At 45.2% G+C, this 26,239-nt stretch overlaps 1 protein-coding gene across 3 annotated transcripts in view; it reads left to right on the forward strand.

Moving 5' to 3' along the window:
• Window positions 1–26,239, forward strand: part of KLF7 (KLF transcription factor 7) — a 59,775-nt gene that overhangs the window by 3,827 nt on the left and 29,709 nt on the right. For all 3 annotated transcript variants that reach the window (XR_011740096.1, XM_065841207.2, XM_071811436.1), the window contains one exon: window positions 25,332–25,944. Coding sequence is in view for 2 of the 3 variants with exons in the window: in XM_065841207.2 (XP_065697279.1) it covers window positions 25,332–25,944 (613 nt within the window). In the remaining variant the exon portion in view is untranslated. The remainder of the gene's footprint in view (window positions 1–25,331; window positions 25,945–26,239) is intronic.

The following is a 26,239-nucleotide window of genomic DNA, read 5'->3' on the forward strand; positions in this document are numbered from 1 at the left end:
TTGGAGTGAGGAGGTCAGGATCTAATGAGCAATCCATAGCACAACTTAATCAGGAGAGAGGGAACTTTGTTTAGTCTTTATTTAGCTTTTCCGGCAGTGTTGAGCCACCACAGCACTGAGAGAGATGAAAGCAAGAGGTGGGCTCTGTGCATTGGAAAATAAGGTGTCTGCTGTGTGTCAGCTGGCTGGTATCTCAGCATCTATGTATTTCTGCCTGGTGTTTTCATCCTGGCTCTGACTGACCCGTCCTGGTTGCTGTCTGTCCCTGCGAGCTGCCTCTGCAGTTCAGGAACTGGATGAGGGGGGGATTTCAGCACCTGTGGTGCAGCGGGAGGACCTCTGACCGCACACACCATCACTCAGGGGTAGCCGTCTGATGTGGCATCCCCGAGATTGGAACCAGATTGCTGCAAGGGACAAAGTGAGGCTGAAGAGCGCCCCGTTACCCTGCAGAGGAAGGAAGTGGGTAGGAGGCTGTTTTTGAGGGAGGTGACTGTGAGGAGCGCAGCCTGTGCAGCTGCACGTGGTCCTGCTCTCCGTGTGCCACACTGCTAAGATGGGGAGAGCAGGGCTGAGGACTGGGGAAGGCTGGACATGGGGCTTCAGCCTGTTCTTCCTGCTGAGACTTCACAGTGTCATTGGGGGGGGTCATTAAAAGATCGGTGTGCAGAAGGCATCTTTTGTAGTCAGGTATGTCACCTCCTAGGGGTAGTATTTCAAACCCTGTTCCCACCCCTATTATCCTTCTCCGTAGGCCCGTTGGAGGACTGTGGACTCGCCATCCTTGTGTGGAGAAGGGGACTGATCAGGAGACATTTTGGGGCTCATTTTGTATTCTGTGGGGGTCAAAGGACAGACTCTCGCATGACAATTCCCGTCATGTTGTAGCACAAAGAGCAGGCAGATGCACAGGGTAGCTGTGTGTAGCTGATGCAGGTGTACAAAATCAGATGGACTTAGGTGCCAAACCAGGGTTTATTTTAAAAAAGCCAGTGTTTCGCACATGTGTCATCAGGTAGAACAGGTCTAATTGGCTGGCTAAAGTGGAAATAACATTCTATCTTTTGTCTGATAACCATTACCCGATAACATTTCCTCTTGCCTTGGCTGACCCGGCTGCTCTCAGCTGCAGCAAACAATGATCCTTCCAGGAGAAATGCCCGTTTCCTGTAAAGCACAGGATCAAGGAAGCCTTTGTTTTGCTCTTAACTCTGTCGTAGAGCTTTCTTTGCATATTTTTAATCAGGTCTTCAGGCCTCAGTTTCCCCGTTTCTGAAGAGACTGATAACAATGAAGCTAAGGCATGGTCTTTGAGGGGCTGGGTGGCTGAGTGGCACTTGCCCTGGCAAAGTGCTTTGAGATCCCTGTGCTGTGCGAGAGCAGACTATCCCGAGGTGACTAATCTAGCAGAACTCTTACATCTTAATGCTGACTTCTGTTTGGCAGACAGGGTCATTTTCAGGCCTATAGGAAAAATTTCCGCTGCTACTGGAAAGGAATAAATCACACTGGAGAACATTCCTGCCTCCCCATCGTCTCCATTGTTCTAGATTAATGGCATAGTTGGCCACTACATAAACTAAACCATCTCTTTTAATATTGCTATTTCATCTTGGTTCCAGTCACAGTGTAACACATTTCTTAAGTGCTTATAGCACATCATGCCTCTTGAGAATACTACTTGCAGGAATGGTTGACTTCCAAGAACAGCCACATGTGTGATGCAGTGTATTTCAGACTCAGTGTGCATTTGTACCTGCAGGCTCTCCTCTTGCTCCATGTGCTGAAAGCATGCTCCTGTCCCCTTACAGAAAGAGATGGAGAAAGAGAGGGAAGATGAACTTGAAACCATTGTCTCTATTGTTTCATGATTCCTTAATTACAGAATCTGTTGTTATAAGTGATTATTTCTTGGTGTTATGAAAGTATAGAGCCCTGCAATCCGCGTTACAGGTCGTAAGTAGCTGATTATGTGTCAAGTGATTTTGAAATGGAGTAGATACCTTTAAGCAATGCACAATCATAACATGGGTACTCAGCTAGAAAATATTTTCTCTTATTTATCTGGGATGCTTTAACCTCTGCTCCCCCAAGTCCACATGTTTCTATATGTTGTATTGAATAGGCAATGCATAGATTAGAGTAGGCTACATAAAAATCATGATATATAGCTAGTCTGCAATGTGATACTTCTATGTGAAAATGGCAGAAGGTCTTCAGTTCCACGCAGTAGCTTCACACTTAAGCTCTCCAGGGTGGAGGCAAATGATATCTTCTGGATGTTGTTGTATTGTATTTTCTCTCCACTGAGAAACATCTTGCGTATTGCTTCTCCATTGGGAAACATGTTATGGGGAGGTGAGAAGGAAGCTGCTTCTGTTTGTAGCTGCATATGAACAACCTTGATTGCAATTATCCTTATAAATCAAAAGGATTTTGCTCACTGGCTGAACAGCGTTGGTGTTAAGTACATTAAGCAATGGGATAATAGTACACCTCAGCTCCCATCAAGTTTGTCACCATCTGCAGAGAGGGGGAAAAATAGTAGGCTTTTGATTACCATGCTCAAAACCTCATAAAAAGTTATTCACAGGTATTGTAATGGGTGGCACTTTTCCTTTTTGATGGTAAACCTGAATTCTGGAGAGTTAATAAAGGTATTTTCAAGAATGATGCTGAGTCCCTCTTTCCGTTCTGTTTCCGTGGACTCTCAGGTGCCTCCTGCCCATTCCCTTATGTATTGATCTGCAATGCCCCACCACTTCCAAACTCCCAGGAACACTCAGGAGCTGGGAGTGCCATTGTCGTGGCGTCTTTCAGGCCCACATTGCAGGGCTCACCCACCCGAATTGTTGAATGTCTTCTCCATACAGATCTTCTTTCTTTTGGGTACTTTCTGCCTTGGTCCAAATGAATCTGGATTGACTTGAACTACAGGGTTCAGCTGATTCTGTAGCAAACAAACCTACCAGTGAGTCTTCTCCTCCTCCCAAATTTTCCTGAGTAGAGAACATGTTTGGAGTACCGATGTTACACATGTACATTCCCCAGCTGGATGCTGTTTTATTTGAGTCCCTACCAGTTTTCTTCAGTTGGCTTCAGTCATGATAGGCACTACATGTGTTTTGAGTGTCTGAGTTTGGTGTTCTCTTGGCTGTGTCTTCTTCCCAGCATTGCTGCTTTGAGTTGAAAAATCATGTGCCTGGGTCCCAAGACACTGAGATTGTCTTTAAAGTCACAGACTTAAAAAAGAATTTGATTCCTTGCTTCTGAGTCACTCAAGATCTGCTTTATTGTCTTCTCAAAAATAAAAGAAAGATGTGATATCCAACAGTCACTTGGTTCCAGCAGCATTAAGAAAATGCCACCGTTGTGGCATTTTGAGAGCTGGCAGTGCGGAGATAGGTGCGTATGTCAGAAGGAACTCGCGTATCACTGCGTTCACCAGGCCATGTTTGCCATCCCTGCTCTGGTGAGCAAGGCTGCCCAACTCTTCATGGTGCTCGTTCTTGTGAGAGCAGGGTTCATGTCTCGTTTTCCCTCTTAGAAGAAATCATTTTAGCCTTTGTGCTCAAAGATAGATACCTTGGATTTCATCAGGACACCAAACCTTTGCCTCTCAGTCCTTCAGTGACGAGCTGAGTTGGCAGCTCCTCCATTCAAAGAGGACTGTGGCAAGGAGTCATGTGATGGGTTTGGGGCGCTTGGGAGTTTTGGGGCTGCCCCAATCCTTCAGTGCCGACGGGCACTGAAAGCACCTGACACCTCCTGCACACTGAGCCCTGGGTGGGCTGTGGCGTCGCCTCTCTGAATAAATGACATTAAGGATCCAAAAGGTAAGCAATAATAAAATCTGCCTTCCCAGAGGTGTGTGCTGTCTTTGAGACAACCCGTGCATAGCAATAGTTTGACCCCCTTCTCTAGGTTTTTAATAGGTGTCGGAATTCGGTGTAAGAAGCTGAGGCAGGAAGGCATGTTTTTTTCTTGTTTAAAAGGTTTAATATATCAGCTGTGGTATATTAAGCTGCTCTGATGCTCTTAATCCTTTTAAAGCAGGTGCCCATCCTCTCCCTGTTCTTACACGTGAAGGATCCTTTCCAATCCAGAGCATTACCGCTCAGTGCAACTGTGTACCCATTACATATGTTATTGTTTGGAGAACTATTAAGGTGCATATGATATACTTTACAACATACACTAAAGAGGCCAAGTCATTTACGCACAGACTGCATATTAATGCTTGCTGAAGGTCTGGCAGGCATACTCAAGTGTCATAACAGTTTCGAACATGGTGCTTACAGACCATGTCTCACATGTCCTAATCCTCTTGGTTATTTCCCAGCATTGTGGACCTGAGTGCAAAGCTGGGGTTTAAATCATACGTGGGGGTCAATAGCTCCTGCTCTGCAAGGGGTAGAGAAGTGGGCAGTGACACAGGTGAGCTTGGGAGACAGTGGGATTGATGGGGAGGGATGCAAAGGAGAGGAATGCTGGCTTGTGAGAGGCTCTTCCGAGACATTCCAAATCCTACCCTTAAACTGAAAGCCTCCCAAGGTCAGTTTTAAAGGGATAGTGGCACAGGGTTGACGTTTGACCATGGCGGACCTTTGTAAACCAACATGTTTGGTCAGAAACTGCAATCAATTAAAGAATTTCCATCTGTATAATTAAAAAAGCCCTGGAAGCAGGCTTTTTGTTTTTTGGATGGGATTGTCTTGCCCACCTGCTGCCTTTGCGGCTCTCGTGCTGCAGCATCCTTCCCATGCAACCAGAGTGATGGGAAATCAAAGTGAAAATGACTGTTTGTTTGGATTATGCGGTGAGGAAGAATGCATGCAGCATAACAAGTAAATTAGATTTTAAAAATGCTTTCACTACTAATAGGCTACTATGCTGTTAGGCATTTGGTTTTAATCTTGACTCTCAAGTGGGCAAAGTTCATTTTCAAGCATAGGGAAAGTTCTTGGGTTTGTAAACATTTGCAATATCTGCTGACTTGTTTTCACTCCAGCCCAGGAGGGGAATCAGCATTGGGCTGAATTGCTTTGTGCTGGTAGGGATGAAGTGGGAGATTGCCTTTGATCGCCTGCCTTTTTTCTCTGCTGGGGCTGGATGGAAAACAAAGGTTCCAGTGAGCGAAGACCACAATGAAAACATGTTCAGTGGGTGGAAGAGTAGAAGGGGTGAGAGGTGCTCCTGTCTGATTGCTTTTTACACCCAGAATGAATATTGGCCACTTCACAGCACTTGGGTGTGATGTTAGAGACACAGATTTCAGGCGCTGCTTTGCTTGGTTCAGGTCTGCCATTCCAGATTATACCTTGGATGTGTGAAATTTCAGTGGATGACGTTGTAGCTCCAAAACCAATATATTCCAATAAAAAAATTTAGCTTGACCAATTTTTTTGTCTTGTTTTTGAGAACATTTGATAGAAACGTTCCAGCCAGCTCTACTTTCTAGAAGTTTTTCAGGGTGCCTGGTCTTGTTTTTGATGAGAGACTTGGTTTGGCTAACATCTTTGGCTTTGTTATCAATTTAGCCTTTTGTTTCAGGGCTTGTGCCCCTAAAACTCGATTCATTTTTCCCAGCTATTAGCAATTTCGCCAGTAAAAGGTATCCACACTCTGTATCCTGTGGCTCTCTTGCGTGTTTCAAGAACTGCAGCCACAACCCTACACCATGCTGTAAGCAATGTCTGGATCACCCTGCTCTCTGACCTGGGTTTCAAGGGTGCTGGCCCTGCAGGGCTTGCTGCCTGCTTTGAGCTGGTGAAAAGTAGTAAATAATCGTGGTTTGGGGTTTGGTGTTTTCTTTTCTTTCTTTTGGCCTCCCTTGTCATCCTAGAAAATTTATGCTGCTCTGAAGAAAATATTCCGCTCATCTGCAAGCTACTACCACTGCCATGTGAGTAATAAAGTATGGAAAGGAGGAAGGGAGAAGAAAGATGGGAGCCGGTGTTTCATATGGAAAGCATCAGCCTAGAAGTGGCTTTGTTTCTGACACGTGGACAGTGGAGAGGCTGTTTGCTGCTGAATGGAAAATCTGTGCTGGTGAATAAAAACCTCCCTCATTAGTGACTGGATCAGCTAGGGAGGGACTTCGCTGTCTCTTGCTTTTATTTTGAAATTTGTCTGCATTTTAAAATATTAAGGGAGAAGGAGCTGATTGGATTTGAGAATACAGCCGATTTGGGCAAAATAGCTCTTTTCTGTCTCCATCCGATACTGCTGTCCCACCTCACTCTGGTGTTCAGAAGCTGTGCCAGCAGCTCAGAGTGGTTGTGAACATCTGAAAGTTGCTGTACATCAGGTTCTTAGTAAGGTGCATGTTCCTTCTGTTTGTTTTTGGTTTCTGGGGTAGTGTGAAGTCATGTTTGTAGGCTTTCCTGCCCAATCGAAGAAACCGAGAGCTTGATTTTGGTGCTGAGAAAGGTGGTTCTGATGTAACCAGAAGCCTTTGAGAAAGCTGTAAGAATCATGGCCGTTGCAGCTAGTTAATGAGTGGAAGGGGTGTTTCTGTCTGATCGACCAGAAGAAGGAAGCACTTACAGTTTTGGAGGTCTCCCGTACGTTGGAAGAAGAGGCAGACTACTCTAAGTGCTGACGTGACCCAGTGAAAGAGCTTATAAGGGGTTTCTCTTGCAGGTTTGAGAATTTCAGGGTAAGTGAGGTAGTTTCCTGCTGTCTACCAGAGGAAAGCAGTATAGAATTCTCTTATCAGCACGTCCCTTAGGTCTCCTGTGTTTCTTAAGGTGAAAAGAAAGGTTGTTGTACATAACATTTGAAAATGGAAGGGCCTGGTTTAATCTGTGAGGTTTTTTCTGGAGGGAATGAGTCTGTTGGTGTTCGATTGTACAGTTAAGGTCAGGAGGAGCTTTGCTGGTTCTTCCATTGATTATGGAATGAAACCTTCCAGACGCAGGCTGAAATCTCTGTGTCCAGTGCTTCCCTGGATGAAGATGTTTGCTTCAATCGATCCCTCAGGAGCTGGGATGCTTCTGAGTTAGCTGCAAAGCTCATGTTTTGTGCAGAGTTACTTTCTGGTGTGAAGGATGTGGTAAACAGGTGGCTTCCCAGGATAGTTTCCCTGTGCTGAGAAGAATACCAGTAGGTACACAGAACCCTACAAAGGCTGCAATGGGATTTATTTTTCCAACATTATAGACATTCATGTCACATTTCTTTGAGGAACAGCAAAGGAAGCAAAGCCCAGGTGGGTTCTTACTCCCAAATACCTCCAGTGCATGTGACTTTTAGAAAATGCTGAATACTCATCTCCCAAGTCCTGAGCCCCTGGTGAGCTGGACATGGAGTGGATGCCCTGGGTTGAAGACTCCTCCTCACTGGGCCTGTCTCACATGGATTATCATAGCATACTGAGACCTGTATCAGCTGCAAGGCCTTGTAATTCAGTCAGAGTTTTGTTTGAGCAAGGTGCATCTCTGCTCAGATGTTGTTGCACTGTGGTATAAGATGGAAATTTCTGTCTCCTTTCCAGTTCTTTATGTTTAAGTGGAAAAGGTCAAGGAAACCTTTGACATTCAGTTCTGGATGCTTTTTCTCTTTGTAAATGGGTAGGATAGTACCCACGTCACGCTGGGGATTTCAGATCAGTGAGTCAGATCCTGAGCTGATACAAACTGATGCAGATCTGCCAAAGTCGCAGCGGTGATACATGGATTTACACTGGCCCGGTGTCCACATAGTCACTTGACACCTTGCAGTAGAATGGTCTATACAAATCCCAAGTCTTGTCAGGATGTGGAATAAATATCAGGATGTGGGCAGAAAACAACACACCCATTTTAATGATTTGATTAAAACAATATTGCAGCTCTATGGCTCTCATAAATGTATTTCCACTGGTGTGGAGGGGAGGAGATATTCTCAAGTGCCATAATGACAGAGTACATTTTTTAAAATGTTGCACAATAGGCCACTAAGTTGTGCTCTAGCTATATTGGCTTATTTCTGTTTTATAGTGAGCATGGCCTTAGGCATCCTATAAATACCATTTCTCCCCCCACCTTCAGCTAATAAATAATGGAAACTGTACCGGAAAGACATTTTCTTTCCATGAAAGAGTGGGAGGTCCTGAGCTGCCCTCTATAAAACAAAGGATGTAGCATGATTTGTTTTCTTTGGTTTTTCAAGTGAAGAAAACGTGGGGGCGGGAGGGAAAGAGAAGATGTTTCTAAGCGCTAAATGTGCTTTCCCCAACATTGCAAGGTATGATGATGTCTGGTGTGGGCATTGCTTCCCCCAGGACAGTCATACCCAGCTGTGAAATGGAGACAGATGAGAGACATTTCTGAACAGTCTCAGTGCATAGGAGGAAGGAAGGATCCCATTCTGATTTACCCTTGGGCTTTCATATCCAGCAGTGGAAACCAACCTGAAAGTGGGTGTAAATGAGCATCTAAAGGAGCCCTTTGTGTAATTCAGTGGGCTGTATCATCTGGGGGACAGATTAAATTATCAGGATGGCCCTTTTTGACCTTAAAATCCACTTCTGTAAGTCTTCGAGATCTTTTTGCTCTGTTTTAATGATGTCAAAACGCCATCGTTTAAATGTGAGTCACGAAGGGTCCCTGCGTGTGCAAATACGGGCGACCAGACACGTTTCGCTTTGAGAATCCATCACACGTGTGTTGTGTCAGGTTGGAAACGTGTCTCAGAGGAGAGACCAGATTTGTGGGGGTGGGAGCTTCCTCCTGTGCTGACTAGAATCGAAAGTGAACCCATGTTGTGTCACGTCATGTCGTGTCACGTCGTGTCACGTCATGTCACAGAGAGAGTGTGGAGCCACATTCTGACTGCAATTTGGACTCTAAGGTTAGAGAAGGGTCAGGGAAGACCTTGTGTTCAGCAAGTGGGTCTTTCTGGCTAATTTTGAAGGCAAATGAGATTCTAGAGCATGGTTAACATTAAGAAAATGTGGTTTTGGTTACTGCCTTCATAGAGCAACGATAAACCATGCATATCAGCAGATCTGGTCCAGAAACAAATAAGATCGGAAATTAGCACTGTTAGATCATGAAATTCTTCTGTCTGGGTCCCTTTTCTTACTGTACGCCTCGGTTGCACTTTCTAGTCTCATTCAAAATCCACATAGCTTCCTTGGAAGCACGTACTGAAACCTAATTTAAGGGAGGAATATCTAACAAGCTGTTCTCTCTCCTACCTGAGTCTAATTCCTCCCTCTCTCACGTTCTCTCTCTTTGCCATGAGCAAGTCCGCTGCTTTGTCTGGGTTCACCCTCTTCATAGCTGCACACCCTGTGACACTTTTCCCCATCTTTATCTATATTAACTCTTTCAGGGATTTTTATCTAAATGTAAAATGAAACCCCTGCTCATTGACTGGAGATTACAACACTGACTGTGGAACAGTCGTGATAAATAGTAATAAATGTACATGTCCCTTTCAATTTTTTCGTACTTTCCATCTCTGTGTAAGAGTGTGTCCTCAAAGTTATATTGCTCTTCTCTGTATTTTATCTGTTCTATGCCTCTTTTCAGCCATACTGGATCTCTGCTTTGTACTGAGTGTGTGTGTTGTGTTGCTGTTTTTTCCATAAATGCATTAATTTGTCTTTTTCCAAATTAGTCTCAAGGATTTATTTCCTACCCCTTTGTGGGTTTCTTTATATACTGCCTCTCTCTGCTGGCATCACAAAAAATTTTAGCATTTCCTCCTTAAACCCTTTTCCCTGCTTTTCTTCACAATGAAAGCTTTTAATCAGTTTCCTTCATTTTCTGCTTAGTTTTTATTAAGCACCTTTTTATAGTAAGGACTTGGATCCATCAAAGTAAACAAACAAAAAAAATTGATGCCAAATTTGTATTTGTTTGTTTAATGAAACAGATCAGACTTTAAAGAGAATGAAGTCAAATTGGTACTGATTACTTGACTTGAAAGGGGAAACAGTATCTATATGCTGGTTAGTTAGTTGAAGACCACTGGTTTTGTAGTTTTTGGTGTGAGGTGGGTGATAAGCCTGGATAATGGTTAAAGGGTAAAGGTTTTTGCTTGGTTCTGCCTCTGTGAAAACCCTTCCCAGGAACTGTCATGTTTCTCCTCTTTGTTCAGCAAGCTCTCAAGCGGTGGGTGTCCGTGAGGGGTGCTTGTGTCGAACAAGAAGACGGGATAGAAACAGCTCCTAAACCATGTGCTGTTGCTGATGATCCTGCAGAGCAGCAGGTGCAAAGCCAAATGTTTTAATGGAAATTAAGGACTAGAAATAAAGGACCTGCTATGACGAGGCACTACATGGCACCATCCTTATGACTTGATAGCATGAGTGCATTGGTCCACGTCCTGGGCATATCTTCTATTTAATGACTTCCTGGAAGAGTTGAAAACAGAGGGGTATGCAGAAAATCTGCCATCCATCCAGATGTCAATCTGTATGGAAGTCAAAGTTCAGAGATAAAATATGGATGATAAAATTGTGGGAAAGCAGTACTCTTTGTGCCCACCTGTATTTCAGTAACAGGGACTGTGCGGGTGAATTTGTGTAGTCTGGAGCAGCAAAACCTTCAGCATTACCCTGATAAGTCTGAGCACTTGACACCTACAGTCTTGAAAGCAAAATGTCCAAGTTGCCTTTTCGAGCCTCAAATTTTCCAAGAGCAATGGCAGAGCTGTTTCAGCAGACAAAAATGCATACCCTTTCATCCAAGGCCCGCAGGTTTAGAGCATTCAGATGTCTGTTTGATTAGATGGATGGGCTCTGAACAGATAGGATGCTTCACAGCCACTGCCCTTACCGAGCAGGGAAGCTGGAGTGTGCCCATTTTATGGGCTGGGAAATTGGGACACCCAAGCACTAAGTTGTTGGAGGGAGGAAGTCGAGAACAGAGTTTGCAAAGGATACCAGCTCCTTGATCTCCATTTTAATTAAATTCTTTCTGCAGTTGTCTTCCCTGGCAGTTTAACTGGTGGAATGTGGTCTAGCGGAGGAATTTTTGGCTGCAAACTTGACAGGAATATTTTTCTGGGCCAGATCCTTGCTTAGTGTAAATTAAGATGACTCCACTAGCTACAATTATGGTGCTAACAATTTACTCCTCCCTCTGAGAATCTGGCCCTGGTTTGCAGACAGTGGGCAGTGTCGTATAATTTGTTCTTTTTAATTTTAGTCTGTCTAGACAGTTTTGCAGCACCCTTTTCTGGGAGGAGTTTGTGCCAGCAACTCTGGAGCAGCACCACACTTCTCTGGTGAGAAACACTTAGACACAGTGTGGAGGTGGCCTGGCATGCTCAAACTCAGCCTTTTACCTCCTTGTGCAGGGTTTGGCTTTAATAGTGTTGATGGTTTTTTGGTGGAGGGGTGGTGGTTTCTTCGCTGTGGCGGGGGAACAAGTGTGACCAGGAAGGCCAGTGGCATCCTGGGGTGGATTAGAAGTGGGGTGGTTAGTAGGTCAAGAGAGGTTCTCCTTCCCCTCTACTCTGCCCTGGTGAGACCGCATCTGGAATATTGTGTCCAGTTCTGGGCCCCTCAGTTCCGGAAGGACAGGGAACTGCTGGAGAGAGTCCAGCGCAGGGCAACAAAGATGCTGAAGGGAGTGGAGCATCTCCCGTGTGAGGAAAGGCTGAGGGAGCTGGGGCTCTTTAGCCTGGAGAAGAGGAGACTGAGGGGTGACCTCATTAATGTTTATAAATATATGGAGGGTCAGTGTCAGGAGGATGGAGCCAGGCTCTTCTCGGTGACAACCAACAGTAGGACAAGGGGTAATGGGTTCAAACTGGAACACAAGAGGTTCCACTTAAACATGAGAAGAAGCTTCTTCTCAGTGAGGGTGCCAGAGCCTGGCCCAGGCTGCCCAGGGAGGTTGTGGAGTCTCCTTCTCTGCAGACATTCAAACCCGCCTGGACACCTTCCTGTGTAACCTCATCTGGGTGTTCCTGCTCCGGTGGGGGAATTGGACTGGATGAGCTTTTGAGGTCCCTTCCAACCCCTGACATTCTGTGTTTCTGTATCGCTGTTCCTATTTTTGATGGTGTATTATCCTAGCTGAGTGCTGGAGAATGATGGCTTGTGCTGATGCAGCGTTTCTGTGGTAGTTTTTCTTTCCAGCAATGGATGACACACCTTTCTTTGTGGGTAAGAAGGTCTTTCTTCTGGTTTTAAGGCCATTTGCTGATTTTATATTTATTATTACAGTCGATCCTTCCTCCCATGCTGTCAGTATTTACCACTCAGCCTTCAGCTTCTCTGCTGTGTTTTCTCCCACACTGATTCATCTGGCGTAGGGCTGGTACCTCTCTAGCCCTCAAACTCGTCACGAGGCACACACAGGACCTGGTTTTCACCCAATCCTCAGATTTGCTGCCGGTGGTTAAGCAGGGACTGTTTTTCTTCCCCTTCCATTCTCTTGCCAATTCCCGAGTTACTCACTAGGATTGTCTATAACTGTGCTTGTCAAGAGCCAAGCACAGAAAGGCCATGACTCTGGCTGGGCTCAGGAATGGCAGCAATATATACCCTTTTTCTACCATTAGTTCTGCTTGAATCCAAATGCACTTAATACAACCCCTAATACTCATAATTATTTTACAAGATTTGCCAATCATAAAGTCCTACATTTATGTGTCTGTATGTACCCAGCCTCCAAATGGAAGGGTCTTCGTGGCTGCAGAAAAAGCCTGAAGGTAGGGATCCTAAAGTCATTAAAACCAAAATTTATTTTTAAGAAAAACAAAAACCACACACTATTTCTGGGTTTGCACCTGAGCTTGATCAATACTAGCGAAGCAGAGCTCTCCCAAAAAAGCAAATTGCATGGAAATAGGTAAGAAATTCTTTGTGCAATCTTAATGGCTCTGAGAGAGATGTTTCCCCTGTGAATTACTGTAGGAGTTTGCACCCCTTCCCCCACGCTCAGCAGAGGCAAGAACATATGACTATCCTCATGTAAGGTAGCGCAGTGTTAATAATGCTGCTGTATTGATCAAATTGGGCTGGCTTTGCCACCAGGGACATCTGTGGGGATTTATTCTGACTCCTAAGGCTGTGCCTCCTACACTGCATTTTCCAGTCCCTTCAGTAGGTGAAGGGTGTGTTGTGCTTTTTGTCTTCTCCTGCAGGAATGGCACTTTCCAAAGATTTCGTGGTGTCCTACCATCCACTGCCTCTATCGTTTCTGCTCTCAGGGCTTCCACTTCACTCCCACTCAGAGCTGGACTTGTCTCAAGTTCAAAAATGTGTTGCAGCGAGGTCCAGTTGTTTGCGCTTGGAGAGCACCCGGAGGAGCAGCCGCTGGCTGCTGGAATGTGGATAAACACAGGGTGACGGGAACAGGAGAGGCTTCCTTTTTGCTTAGAAAGTGAGCAAAACATCAGTAAGAAAGCAGTGTAGTAGGAAAAATGTGCAGGGTGGTTTTGTTCTCTGCCTCCCCCGCCTCCAGGCTGATATTCATGACCTTGTTAAAAAGATCGGTCTGCTTCAGAGACTGCACGTGGTCATTTTTAAGTGTAGGGAGAAACCGAATGTGGCTTTTATTTTTCCGTCTGATAAATTGCCAATTGCAGGTTTTACTTACAGAACACTCTGAGTAGGCTGAGGAGAACACGATCACCTTGATATTATATTTATGAGTAAAAATGGTATGAGGCAAAGAAAGCTCTTAGCTTACATGTAAAGAAGAGTTTTAATGCAGTTTTTGCTTCCAGGAGTGCACCATTACTTGTGGTGGGGAAGGGACACTTTAGCAGTCTTGACAGGAGGGCTGAAATGCCTGGGAGCACTCAGGGGCTTGATATCATGCTTCTTGTGACAGGTGTCGCGAGCTTGGTGCTGGGTAGCGATGGGACATCTGCAGAGTGGGGAAGAGTTAGAGACATTGGAAATGGAGGAAAACCCCTGAACCTTGCTCTGGTGATGGTGGGGCCACCTCTGGGGTGCCCTGAACAGAGCCCACGTGTTCAGAAGTGCTGCAGTGTCTTCTGCAGGGGCTCAGGGTGGTGAACAAGTCACGAGTCGTCCCTGGAGAATTGTGTCTTGAACGCGCAGGCTGCCAATAGTGCCAGCTATAGCTGAAGAAGCAAGATTTGAGCGCGTTTCTCTCCCTTCTGAGTCCCAGTTCCTGGACTGCTGGGACTGAAGCAGATCCCTCCAGCAGCTCCAGCCACCACAAGGCATTTTGGCTCTCGCTTCAGCTCTGGTATCATGCAACCACTTGGGAAGCGGAGCCGGCTGGAGGCGAAGCAGCAAAGTGCTCCCAGGAATGTTCCCTGCAAAGCACAGGCTCAGCCTGTGGTCTCTTACACGGCTCCTCCTCTCCCAGCATAAAGGTTACCTTTGTATGTTTATAACCAAAATAAAATTGCGGCTCCTGAAAGCTATAATTTGTACTCGGGAGAACATAATGTTTGTGTTTAGCTATTGCAGGGATTGTACCAAAGCACAGTGACAGAGGTCTGGAAGTGTTTGGGATGATGATAGCTGGCGCTAGAGTTTGGGGGCTGCTAAAAACAGCTTTAGTTAAGCACTATCAATGATAAACAAAACGCCAGGGAGGATTGGTTGTCCTGCTCCTGCTGTGGGAGAGGCTCTCCTGCCTCTGTTCCTGCTCTTCCCCTTCCCACAAACTGAGCCAAGAGGGGCTGGCTGCGCTCTTCCAAGCCCTGACATTGGAGACTTCCATCCCATCTCAGAAAGACAATAGAGGGAAGGAGTGGTATACAGCCAACCCCCAAGGCAGGCTTATCTCAGGAGGTGCCTTATAGGCTTAAATAGACATGGAAAAGGGAAATTGGGGAAACCGGGACACCTGAGGTAAACTAACTACATTTTTTTAAAATGTCTGAGTTGGAAATACGCCAGATAACATGTCCACCATTGGGATTGTAATGGCTACAATATATTTCCTTTTTTCCTTGTTGGCAACTGGGTTTTGTTTGTTTCCTTTCTGGAGAGCGGTGAGGGACCACAGCTCCTTGCAGTGCATGTTTGGTGGTGAGCTGGAGCTGTCTATGGCGGTTTAATTGGTAAGGCTGCAGTGCCGTGAACATGACATTTTCTGATTCCCAGCATCATCATTTGGGCCTTTCCTTCTTGGGGAAAGATGCAGTGTCAAGTTTAATTCGGTTTACTCCAAAAGGATACTTAGGGATGGGGCCAGAAAGCCGAAGGCCTCATCGAAGGCATCTCAGCAACGTGGGTGCTGGCACACGGGATGTTAAAAGCTTTGCCAGCAGAGAGGTGCCTTCATCTGGTGTCATCTCTGCAAGGGGGTGCAGAGTGTTCTGTTCAGTGATGTACCTGGAATTAATTTGCCCCCCCCGCCTCCAATTTTTTTTTTTAGAGGGCAAGGTGCCAACATAAACTTGAGGCAGGGTCTGGCAGTTTTGCACAGTATTCTCCAATACGTTTCCAGGGATATTTTGCCAGGAGAAACAGAAGGTTTAAGAGAGAGCATTGAAAAGGGACAGTGACTTGCCTTGGCAGCGAGGCTCCTGCCCAAGTAGAGAATGTTGCTGAAGAGATGCAGTGTGCAGAAAGAAGGGAAGGAGAGAGTACTCATAGGGAAGAGAAGCTGAAATGAAGAGCCTTTTGGAGGTCCTGGAGTCAGATGGGTGTCTGAGCAGGGCTCAGAGAGGTCCCATCCCATCCTCCACCTTCAGTAGTGCTTCTCTTGGCCTCTGTTTCTGCTGGTGCTTCATCACAGCACTGAGCCTCTGCTTTTCACCAGCCTGATCAGAGTAACAAAATGCCACCACTTGCGACTTTCTGCTTTGTAATCTTTGCAGACTTGAGAATCTGCAGGTACCCATGCAGGTTGTTTCCACAAAGGTCTGTCACAATGGCCTATCGTATTGTTAGCTCCTCTCACAAAAGACAGAAACATCTTGAATTAACCATGGTGGCTGCTTGGATGCTGGGAAGTCATTGTATCTTCCAGGAATACCAAGATATTGCATTCCTTCTAGGCTATTTTCTGGCTACTTTGCTATTAATAACTTTGTCCTCAAATAGCACTTTCGTATTGCAGCGTATTAAAACGCATAACAACTGGGTGAGTGTCCACAGTCAACAGACCGAAGAAAGCGAAACAGCGCGAGGGCCCTGGCTGTGTAAATGGGCCCACAGAGATGTGTGCTGACTCCCAGCAGCTCATGGTCTGACCTGACGAGCTTTCTCAAGTCAACACATGGCAGGGCTCTGAATGGGAAGGTCTCCTGGCTTCCCGTGCGGTGCTGCAGCCAGTAACCATCCAGCCCGCTGGAAACCGTGCTGACACGAGACTGATTTTGTGACCCTTTGATGAGGAGTCAGCAGTGCCTCGTCCGTCTCTGACAGTGCTCCTTGAGTTGCTAGTGACATCCACAAAAGACCCTGCCAGATCTCCTTTTTGTTCTATCTGATGCATTTTGGGGATAGAGATCTCCTCAGATCCCTGTGGGCAGCCGCCTGGGTTGCTGCTGAGTGGTTGGGCCAATACTGGCAGGTGCTTTACCAATGTATTATAGCAAATTGCTTTTTAAAGAAGACCGTGCTGCTTTTATCAGGGTGTGGAGCAGCCCAAGTGCACTGTCTGTGAGATCTCGGGCTGATCAAAATCCCTGGTGGCCCGAGTTTTGGAAAAGCGCCTTGGCAGAGCAGTGCAGGAAAGAAAAGCAGTGGAAAAACACCCCTGACTGTACGGTAGCATCATTTGGAGGGCAGGCAAGTGAGTGAGAGGCAAGTTTACCTGCAGTGGGCTGTTGTTTCTGTGCATAGATGATGAAAACTCTGCCCTAGAAGTGGCAGAAACCAGTTTCTGAATACCTCCACATAGACTGCCCAAATTTATAAAAAGAGGACAAAAAAGAAACGCATCCAAGTATCAGGATGTCTGAAGTTGATGTTGTTTTTAAATTCTTCCCATTTTTCCATTTGGGTCACATTGTTCCTAATAAAGTAGACAAGATTTGTAATACAAAATAACCGTCTCCAGCCGTCAAAGAACATGTCAAATTCTGCTTCACGTAAGCCACAGAGTTAAATGGCGCTAATCAAGAGCAGAATTTCATGGAGTTTTAGTGCTGGCAAGATCCTCAGCTGATGTAAACAGGAACCATGAAATCAAGGCTGCTCTATGCTGATTTACCCCAGCTGAGAATCCGGTTGTGCTTCCCATCGCTTTGTTTCTTTTCTAGTCTGATTTTTTTTTCTCAGTGCAACAGTGAAACTCAAGTCTGTTGTCTCCTCTTTTCCTTGCCCAGACTGGCATATTTATCACAGTAGCACATTCATCTTCTTGCTCTTGTAAGATAACAAATTGCCCAAAAAAAGAAAAAAGTTGAAGAAAAAGGCAGCGAATTGCTTTTTGTAAATGTGCTTGGACAGTTGCTGTGCTCATGTTAAATTTAAACTTCAGCCAAAGAGCCCACTGCTCCCTGCGTGGCTGCAGGCAGGCTTTGGTCCTATATGTTTATTATCATTTAGAAATGGTATAAATGCTCTTTTATTCTTTTTCGTTCTGACCTTATTCTACAACACACTCCCCTCCTTCCTCCTGCTTCCTGTTTCCCAGACAGGTCCCCACTGCTTCCTCCCCACAGCCAAAAATAATACAAAAGGGAACACACAAAAGGTTTTTTGAGCCATGAGATGTGATAATGAATGGGCATCGTGTATGGGGTAGATCCAGTAGTCCCAGTGTAAAAATGTTGAACATGCAAAGTCTAGATGAGGTATCGCATGCTTTTGGGTTAGGAATTCAGTGTTGTGCATCCTCTTGTTTAATATGTTTTTAGGTCAGAGCAGAAGAGACCACTCGCGACCCAGGACTCTTATGAAATGTAGCATATATTGAGTGTATTGATCACATCTCTTCTCCAGGTTTGATGTAATAAGCTAATTGTGAAGGATTGTGCTCACGAATATGCTGTTGTCTGAGAGTGTGAGAACACAACTGGTGTGTACATGTGTGTCAGCTGCTGCGGGGGAAATGTTCGGATATCTGTGGATGTTAATGAAACATCTCTAAAGAGTATATTTTTTTCATTCATCATCCTATCGAGAGTAATTACAAGGAATCCAATTCTGCTGTGTAACCCCACTGCAATACTTTGTAAGGATGAATCTTAATTGAGGATTGAGACCTAAAATATTGCTCTGCTTTGTATGTTCCATAGCCGTCAGCATTTGCTCTCGCATCTCCATTTCCTGTGAGAAGTTTACCACACTCTGGGGCATGCTTTGAACCTGATCCTTTGATTTCAGTGAGAGCTAGGACTGGCAATTCAAGGAGCTAATTGTGCCTTTTTGCTATTTATAATGCTAAATTAAAGCTGCTTCCAAACCGGACGGCAACAGGTTAAATCCACATTTGAAGAGGTTTGGGGAAAAGTTTGCAGTGAGGGCCATTGGCCAGCTCACTCAAAGCCATCTAAGGTTGTTATGTAAATAAATGATCTCTTCAGAAAGATTTTGAAACACACCTTACATATATATAATTTCTCAAACTGTCACTGTATGGCTGCTTGCCGTCTGGATTGCACGGCAGCATGCGGGGCATGTGCTGGTTTACTAACACAATGGGCTGCCTGCGCTTTCGAATTCTTGATTTGGCTCCCCTTAATCCTCTGCTGACATTTGTGCTATTTTATGTTGTTGTGACTGGTTGCAGATATTTTTTTCTATCTTTATTAAACAGTTTAAAAAAAAAAAGCCCTCCAAAGCCCTTGTTCAGTGCTTGCAGATTTCTTTCATCCTTTTTTTATCTAGATGCCTATCAAATCCAGCCATGCTTAGCTGCAGTCCTTTGTTCAATATCTCACAACCAGTGCACTGAAATGCTCTATGCTTAGAGCCCAAATACCACAGATTTTTAGTGAACAAGTTTGGCCTATCCATTTAAAACAATATGTTAGGTAAGATATAGTTCAATATCACTAAGTTTGGGAACAAATCTTGATTTTGACTTCTTGGTTAGAGTTACAGGTTCAGACTTTTGGGTTTTTTTCTTTCCTGTTTGAGACATTTGTTTTACCACTTCTTGCTGGTGGTGAAATCTGCAAATTTATGGCAAAATTGATTTTGATAATTTGAGCTCTAGCGGCTGATCAAAGTCTTTGATAACCCTAGTTACATCATGCCCCAGAGCAACAGGAAAATGGCTGGTGTTTATATGAAAAGGCAGGGAGTCTGTCCTTTAAATCTGCAGAATCTGGTGGCTGCTGAGACCCATTTAGAGAGGACTAACCTGGTGGCTCGGGCATACAGTGAAGTTACCACAGGAAAACAAGTTTTTTGCGCATCGAATTGTCTTTGCTGACTATGTGTGTGCCTGCTTTTTGCTCTTGGCAAAAGCCGGCTTGTTGAGCGTACAGTTAACTTCATTTACTTCATATACACAAGAGATTAAGAACACGCATGCAGATATTTACCACGAGTTAGTTGTCATTGTCTTATTGTTGTACCTGCCAAGTGGCTTTAGCTGCCTTTTTTTTTTTTCAACGAACTATGTAACACGTAGGTGAGATGTGCTGGCACATGACTAAGAGTTTTGTCTTAAATCCTTTGCAACAGGAATCATTTGCTATTGCCTGAAACTTTTTCTTACTATTCATTCATTTCGGACCACAGTTTTCCCATTTCCCCAAGTGTATTTTGCAAAACTACTTATTTTAATACTAAAATTCTGTTTATTTTATGCTGTTCCAAATGTTAAGCTTCTGATGTGCTGCAGCTTTTTGACAACCAGCAACTGCCCAGTAGAGGCTGCCAAGAGGAAAAGCTGGAGGTTTTGGCAGCTGGGTGGGAACAGATGACAATCTTGGACTAGATGGACGAGAGCATTGGGTTTTGTTGTTGTTCAGGAAGTAATGAAGGTTTAAAGCACTGGGAAGAAGATGCATCTTTCAGACCTTGTTTCAGAGTTAAGGACAAAAATAGCATGGCATTTCAGGGAAGGCAGATAAATTTTGAGTCTTTTGCTCCTCTCAACTTCAGGGCTGCCCCACAACACCCAGTTCAATATGTAACTCTGGCATCAGCAACGCAAGTGCCACCATAGCTCAAAGCTTTCGCTGTTCTGCTGAATGATGAGATACTGACAGTGAGCACTGGACCTGGTGCCACTGTTTGCTCTGATCTTAAGTGTCACTGACCTTAGAATTATTGCTTTGGGTTGCCTTCTGCTTGAGGATGCTTTCTCTTCCTTTGCAGTCTTGAGACTTTCACAATTACATGAAGTTAGAGATGAGGCTCGTTTTTTACATGCCAGTGGAAAGCAACGAGTTCGTGATGAAGGCTGGAATTTGACATTCACTATTGTCTGTATAATTCCACTTTGCTTGTATAAATTGTGCTGCAAAGAGAATCCTTTCAAGTATTGTAAACAGAGCTGGTAGATCAGACCTGCTTGTCAACCACATTCAACATGCTAATTCTCTGTCACAGGCTGATCTAAGTATCCAACTTCTTAATTAGGTTTTGGATAACTTCCAAGATTGGTGCTTGATGTCCAATTATATCTGCAGTAAAAAGGCACTTAGAAATCACTACCACTTCCAGATAAGAACTTCCCATGATCTGTTAGAAAAATTCAAAACCAAGGCGTTATAAAATACTTCATCATCAATAAAAGAGGAAGCCAGTGAATCTGTTGATGAGGTGTGTTCCCTGACTTTCTGCCCTCAAATCATTGTAAGTGTTTAGGGTTTGTTTTACTCTTGATAGGACTTTACTGTTGCCATACTGTTGTGTCTTTAGTGCACGAAATTCCCAGGAGTTTGAGTGCTGTAAAGACTTCACAGCATGGGCAGGTGCTTCTGGAGAGACCTGTGATTTTTAGACCAGTTCTTTGCAATTCACTGGGACAAGTTTAGATTTATACCCTGGGAACTCAGAGTTCATTTTTGGGTCATCAGTTGGAATCAGATTTTCCAGAGCTGTCTGGACCTGAACCCAGATGTCAAACTCGGGTCCCTGCAGATGCCCCTGGCCTATGGGTGCATCTTTCCCCCACCATTCTCTAAAGAGAGACAGAGACATCAGGTACCTCCACTGCCCTAAGACTTGGTGCATCAATGACAGTGGTGGTCCCAGCTGGAGCCTTCCTGCTGGTTGCTCTCTGGGGGAAGGTGATGAAGTCAAACATCAGCATCGTGAGTGGTGACTCTGACTCCTTTATACCTGGATTTTGAATGTTCTGGATTGCACTTTAACCTGAACAGCTGACAGGCACCCTAAAACTGAGCCAAACAGAGTATCTACAAGTCTGGGAGGGACTGGAAAGTCTGAGGTTTTTCTTGTTTTTGCAGTTAGTACCAAAACGTTCTTGATTTCTGCTGGCTGCACAATAAGGTGAGTGCCAAGCTCTGCTGAAAATGGTACACATGTCTCACATCTCTACTATCAGAGGCACACACTGGGTTTCTCTTGCATTGTATTTCATAGTGGTGAGCACACTTGACATATTTGGTAAATAATCTTTACTTTCAGTAGATGAGCTATAGAGAAGTTCCAAAGGTAAGACTGCAAGTAGATTAGAGTTCATACCTTTCTGAACTGACAGACATACTACTGAACCCTGAATTCCCCTGGATCAATGCTACCGCAAAGTCTGAAAGGACTTAAAAGAACTAGGTCCTTATGGGGCATAAGATAATGCCACAGTGGTTGTCTTAAACTGTCTGAAGGATCGGGTGCTGCCTATGGAAGCGTCATGGGGTGTGTGCTTTACATCTGTTCTGCTGCTATACATGCCCCAGTCCTCTGAGACGATACTATAATGTGGGGAGCGAAGAGATGTTATGAGGGGCCAGTGTGTAGGCAGGAAACACAGATTGTTTCTTGCAGGTGATGGAAGCATGCCCTTATTTGGAAAGTGAGCCTTTTTGCAACTGTATCCAAAGCTGAAAAATCAGACGGAGGCCTTGTCAGGATTGTGCCATCCTTTTCTAGCTGGCTTTCTGCCAGTACGTGGGGTCTTGCAAAGTCACATCCTATTATTTGTCATCCATGAATCATCATTTCTTTTAGCTGGCTAAATTGAGGAGCGAGGTGCAATGAGAGTGACCCTTGTTAATCAAGGCAGATGGGTTGAAGTCGTGGGTCACTTTTTATCCCTAGCCTGCAAAACCAACTTGACAGCAAACAGCAATCTTACGGATCTTCTTGTGTTCCTGAAGGGAACCATCTTCCTCTTCCCATTGCAATTTTTGAAGTCTTTGTTGCTGTAAATCCTACAGACACTGGGTAAGAAAATTTAATACCCACAAAATTGCCTGCAACATAGCATGCAAAGGATAGTCATACTTTGTATTGCATATGACATGTATTACATCCATTACACGAAGCTCCCTGTCTCTTGCCTGAGTGGTCAAGGAGAAGCTGGACACCCAACAGAACTATGACAAGAAGAGCTCTCTCCTGTCTTAGTGTCCATGGACCATTGTCCTTCCAGCCTGGCAGTAGAAGTAGGAGATCTACAGAAGTTTGCCATCATCTGAATCCAGCAGTTTGGGTTCATATCTCTGTGGGTAGTGGTCAATAGCCTACTGCTCCCACAAAAAATGAATAGTTTTTGATGTCCTGACTGGCAAATGACTTTGTGGGAATGGAGACCAAAGAACACCCCTGCCCCTCCTCTGGCCCATTGAGCTGCAGTGGAGAACCTTGCTGGTCTCAGCCTGACTGGTTTCAAAATCATCTTGCCAGGGCAGGAGTGAAGAAAGCTGGCTGGTTCCAAACCCCTTCCTCGCCGCTCCCTGGCTGGTTTGGGCCAGGAGAGGGAAGGTCGCGTGAGGTACTTGGCAGAAGCTGGAGAAGTGCATATGGGGAAAGATGCTTTGTTTGTGCCGGCGACTGCCCGCTCTGGCAAACGCAGCAGCAGGTATGGCCGTGGCAGGGGGTGAAGGAGGCGCTGTGGCCATCACCCCTCGCCAGGCTTTGTCTGCCATGCAGATTAGGTGGAGGGCTCTTCTGGCTCAGCGTTGCTAGGCTTTTCACCCCTATTGACTTGGTGGAGATGCTGAGGGGGGCGGGAGGCAGGGACTGCATTATATTGTTTCTTTGAGTTGTTTTTTTTTCCCCCTCTATGGGGAGATGGGCTTGATCTACTGGTTTTGGATTTCAGAGGCAGAAGGCAAGACATGACCAGCTGGTGTCTTGAAATGGCACAGGTGCAATGGCTGCAGGAGGGGGGAGCCAGGAATAATTACAGGTTTCTGAAGCATCAGGCTTTGCCTGAAAAGGGCTCATCGAGAAAGTGCTCTTTATGGAAAATTAATGGTGAAGCTGGAAAAAACTGTCAGGCCCACTATTGTTGTCATGGGGTAGTGATGCCTTAAAGGAGCAGCACCTCCCGCTTGCCTCCCCTCCATGGGCAGCCTGGAGCCGGCATGCAGCTTTCTGATCCCACAGCAATTGAAATTTCATGTCACTGTCATCAGATTTAATGGCCTTGAGTCCCTGTCTCTTTCGTCCCGCCCGCCCCAGCCTCGGTTTCCATCCCTAATTTGTGATTATGCTTGCTCTTTCCCTTGGAAGCCTTTTATTTATTCAGCCCCCAAAACCTGTTTCTGCCCCACTGGGTGAAGGCTAAGTAGGCCAGAAAGCCCAAATTACATGATGTGGGGAACTAAAAAGCATCGCCTCTCTTGATGAGGGGGATTACTCCTGAAAGCCTGTGGAGCACGTTTGGAAAGCAGCCCCTAAAACCTGTTAGAATTCAGCTGGGGAGAGACGAGATCCCCAGCTGAAGCTGGTCCTTGTGGTCCCAGAAATGCACTTTAAAAAGAAAAACTGCAAGGTTGCTTAAGGCACGAGTACTAACTGTTAAATGTCCCGCTCTGTGTGCAGACAGAGCGTCTATACGGTGTCATGCCTCTGAAAATGACCTACATGCTAAAGTATAACATGTTTCTTTTGCCATTTTATTGCTTTTTGTCCAAGTCCATCAACAGTAGATAACTGTCTGACAAATTCCGTTCTGAACTCTGAAAGTCATCCCGGCAAATTGTATCTGCAGCCAGCAGTGCTGCTCCCTGGGTACACTGGAAATAATAATCTTGAGTTACCTGATACCTCCTAGAGAGCTGTGAGAGGGGCCTCTTTACACTCCTGGTGATGGGACCTTTGTACCCAGGAGGAAGGAGTCTCTGTTTCTCCTCTAGTCATGCAAATCTTTTGTTTCTTAATCAGATGCTAGACTCTTCAGGTTGAGACATAGTAGGGTCACCAGCTCCCATAGACTAAAAATTTTTGCCTAAAATCCCTTCCTTACTATCTCTAGAAGTGTCCTCTGAGGAGTAGTTTTTAGAGGTTTCTAAAAAGTATTAGTTAGAATGTCTGTTTCTTCAAGTCTTGTGAAATTGCAGCGGTGATATTAAACCACCTAGCCTTTTGGGCAGTGAGAAATGAAAAATAGCACTAATAAACTCCATTAAAAGCTCCTGAAACTACAGCAAATGGTTTTCTGTAAACAATAAAAGTTTGTAATGTTGGTTACGGAGGACACTGGGCAGTGTGATGGTGCCTGGAGATCAGGGCACCTCATCTAGGGTACGTTGAAGTAGGAAGCTCACCCCATCCTCATACTGGTGATCACTGCTGTGGCGATGCAGGAACATGTTCTGATGTGGCAACCTTTTTGACTGCATCTTCACCTACTTTTTAATAAGAAGTATGCATGTGTTTGTGTGCAAGTCTGGCATCTGGACACAGGAAGTCCTGTTTGACCAGATGTGTCAAAAACCCTCTAAAACTGACGGTAGGTCTCTTTTTTTTCCATCACATCTTTAGTTGTGTCAGGCCTTTCAAACAAGCCGTAGTGTCACTGCAAGTTTTTCCCTGCCTCCTGTCTTAAAATGCTGTGCTTTAGAACTGTGCTGGTTTGGGAACAGATTGGGCCCCAGCCCAGTATGCTGAGTTAAATTTGGAGTGAAAGTTAATGTTTGTGAAGGAAGAGAAAGCGGTTCTTTGGAGGGGTGGCTTTTTGTTGGTATGTGGCCAGGCGATGAGGCCATTGGGTGGTTTCATACATAGGTGACCGTTGGCCAGATTACACTTAAAATTGGGAAGAACCTGATATCCATGGACAATGTACAGACGTTTATTAAAATGTAGCAGATGCTTTCTGGTTGTCATATCTTCACTTCTACCATAATATCCACTACTCTATGCGGGTATTCCCACACGCTGTCTCAGAGCAGCATCAAACACATGCCAAATCTTCATGTCTCCCAAAATGTGTGACAGTCTTGTGCGAAGGTGCTGATGTGCATGAATGGTGTCTCTGAATGGCACTGGACCACGCTGTTCTCCAGCCCTAGGTGGGAGCAACGCTGTAATCTCCCTCTAACAGTGGTTTCTCTCCCTTCCCCTCCTGCAGACATGCCTGGAGTTGGAGCGATACCTTCAGACTGAACCGCGGAAGATCTCAGAGACTTTTGGAGAGGATTTGGACTGCTTCCTTCATGCCTCCTCAGCCCCAGATGCGGAGGACAGTATTCGACGGCTGGACCCCATCCTTTTACCAGTGGAGATGAGTACGTGTGACAAAAGCGCCAATATGGACATTATCCTCTCACGGGACAAGCTGCTGTCTGAGACGTGTCTCAGCTTGCAGTCCACCAGCTCTTCCACTGAAGGCTACACAGCCGTCAACCAGGCCCAACTCAATGCAGTAACCTCATTAACACCCCCTTCCTCTCCGGAGCTCAGCCGCCACCTCGTAAAAACCTCACAGACTCTCTCAGCGGTGGATGGCACGGTGACGTTGAAACTGGTGGCCAAGAAAACTTCACTCAGCTCCGTGAAAGTGGGTGTAGCAACAGCAACCGCGGGGACGATAAAAAGTGGGCAGAGTGACAGTGAACAAGGAGGTACAGGGGCAGAAGCATCCCCAGAAAACAAGAAGAGAGTTCATCGCTGTCAATTTAATGGGTGCCGCAAGGTTTATACAAAGAGCTCCCACTTAAAGGCTCACCAGAGGACTCATACAGGTACTTGTGTAGGATGCTTCTCTCATCTTGTCCTCCTGACACCTAACTGTAAACATCTCCTTTTGTTCTCATTTAGAAAAGCAAAAAAAATCTCTTCTGAAAGTCCAAGCTTCTATGAAACAGGGCAGTGGAAAAATATGGTAGGCCAGCAAATGTACACATTATTCAATAGAACGGAGGAGTTCATTATCTGTCATTAACTTGTTGGGGTTTCATTTGTCTTCTGGGGCTTGATGCAGAGTAATTTTAGGATACCTAAGGGATGTAAATGTATCATTCGTGTTAAAATTCTGGG

This window comes from Patagioenas fasciata, chromosome 7 (assembly GCF_037038585.1).
Source record: "Patagioenas fasciata isolate bPatFas1 chromosome 7, bPatFas1.hap1, whole genome shotgun sequence".
Classification (NCBI taxonomy): domain Eukaryota; kingdom Metazoa; phylum Chordata; class Aves; order Columbiformes; family Columbidae; genus Patagioenas; species Patagioenas fasciata.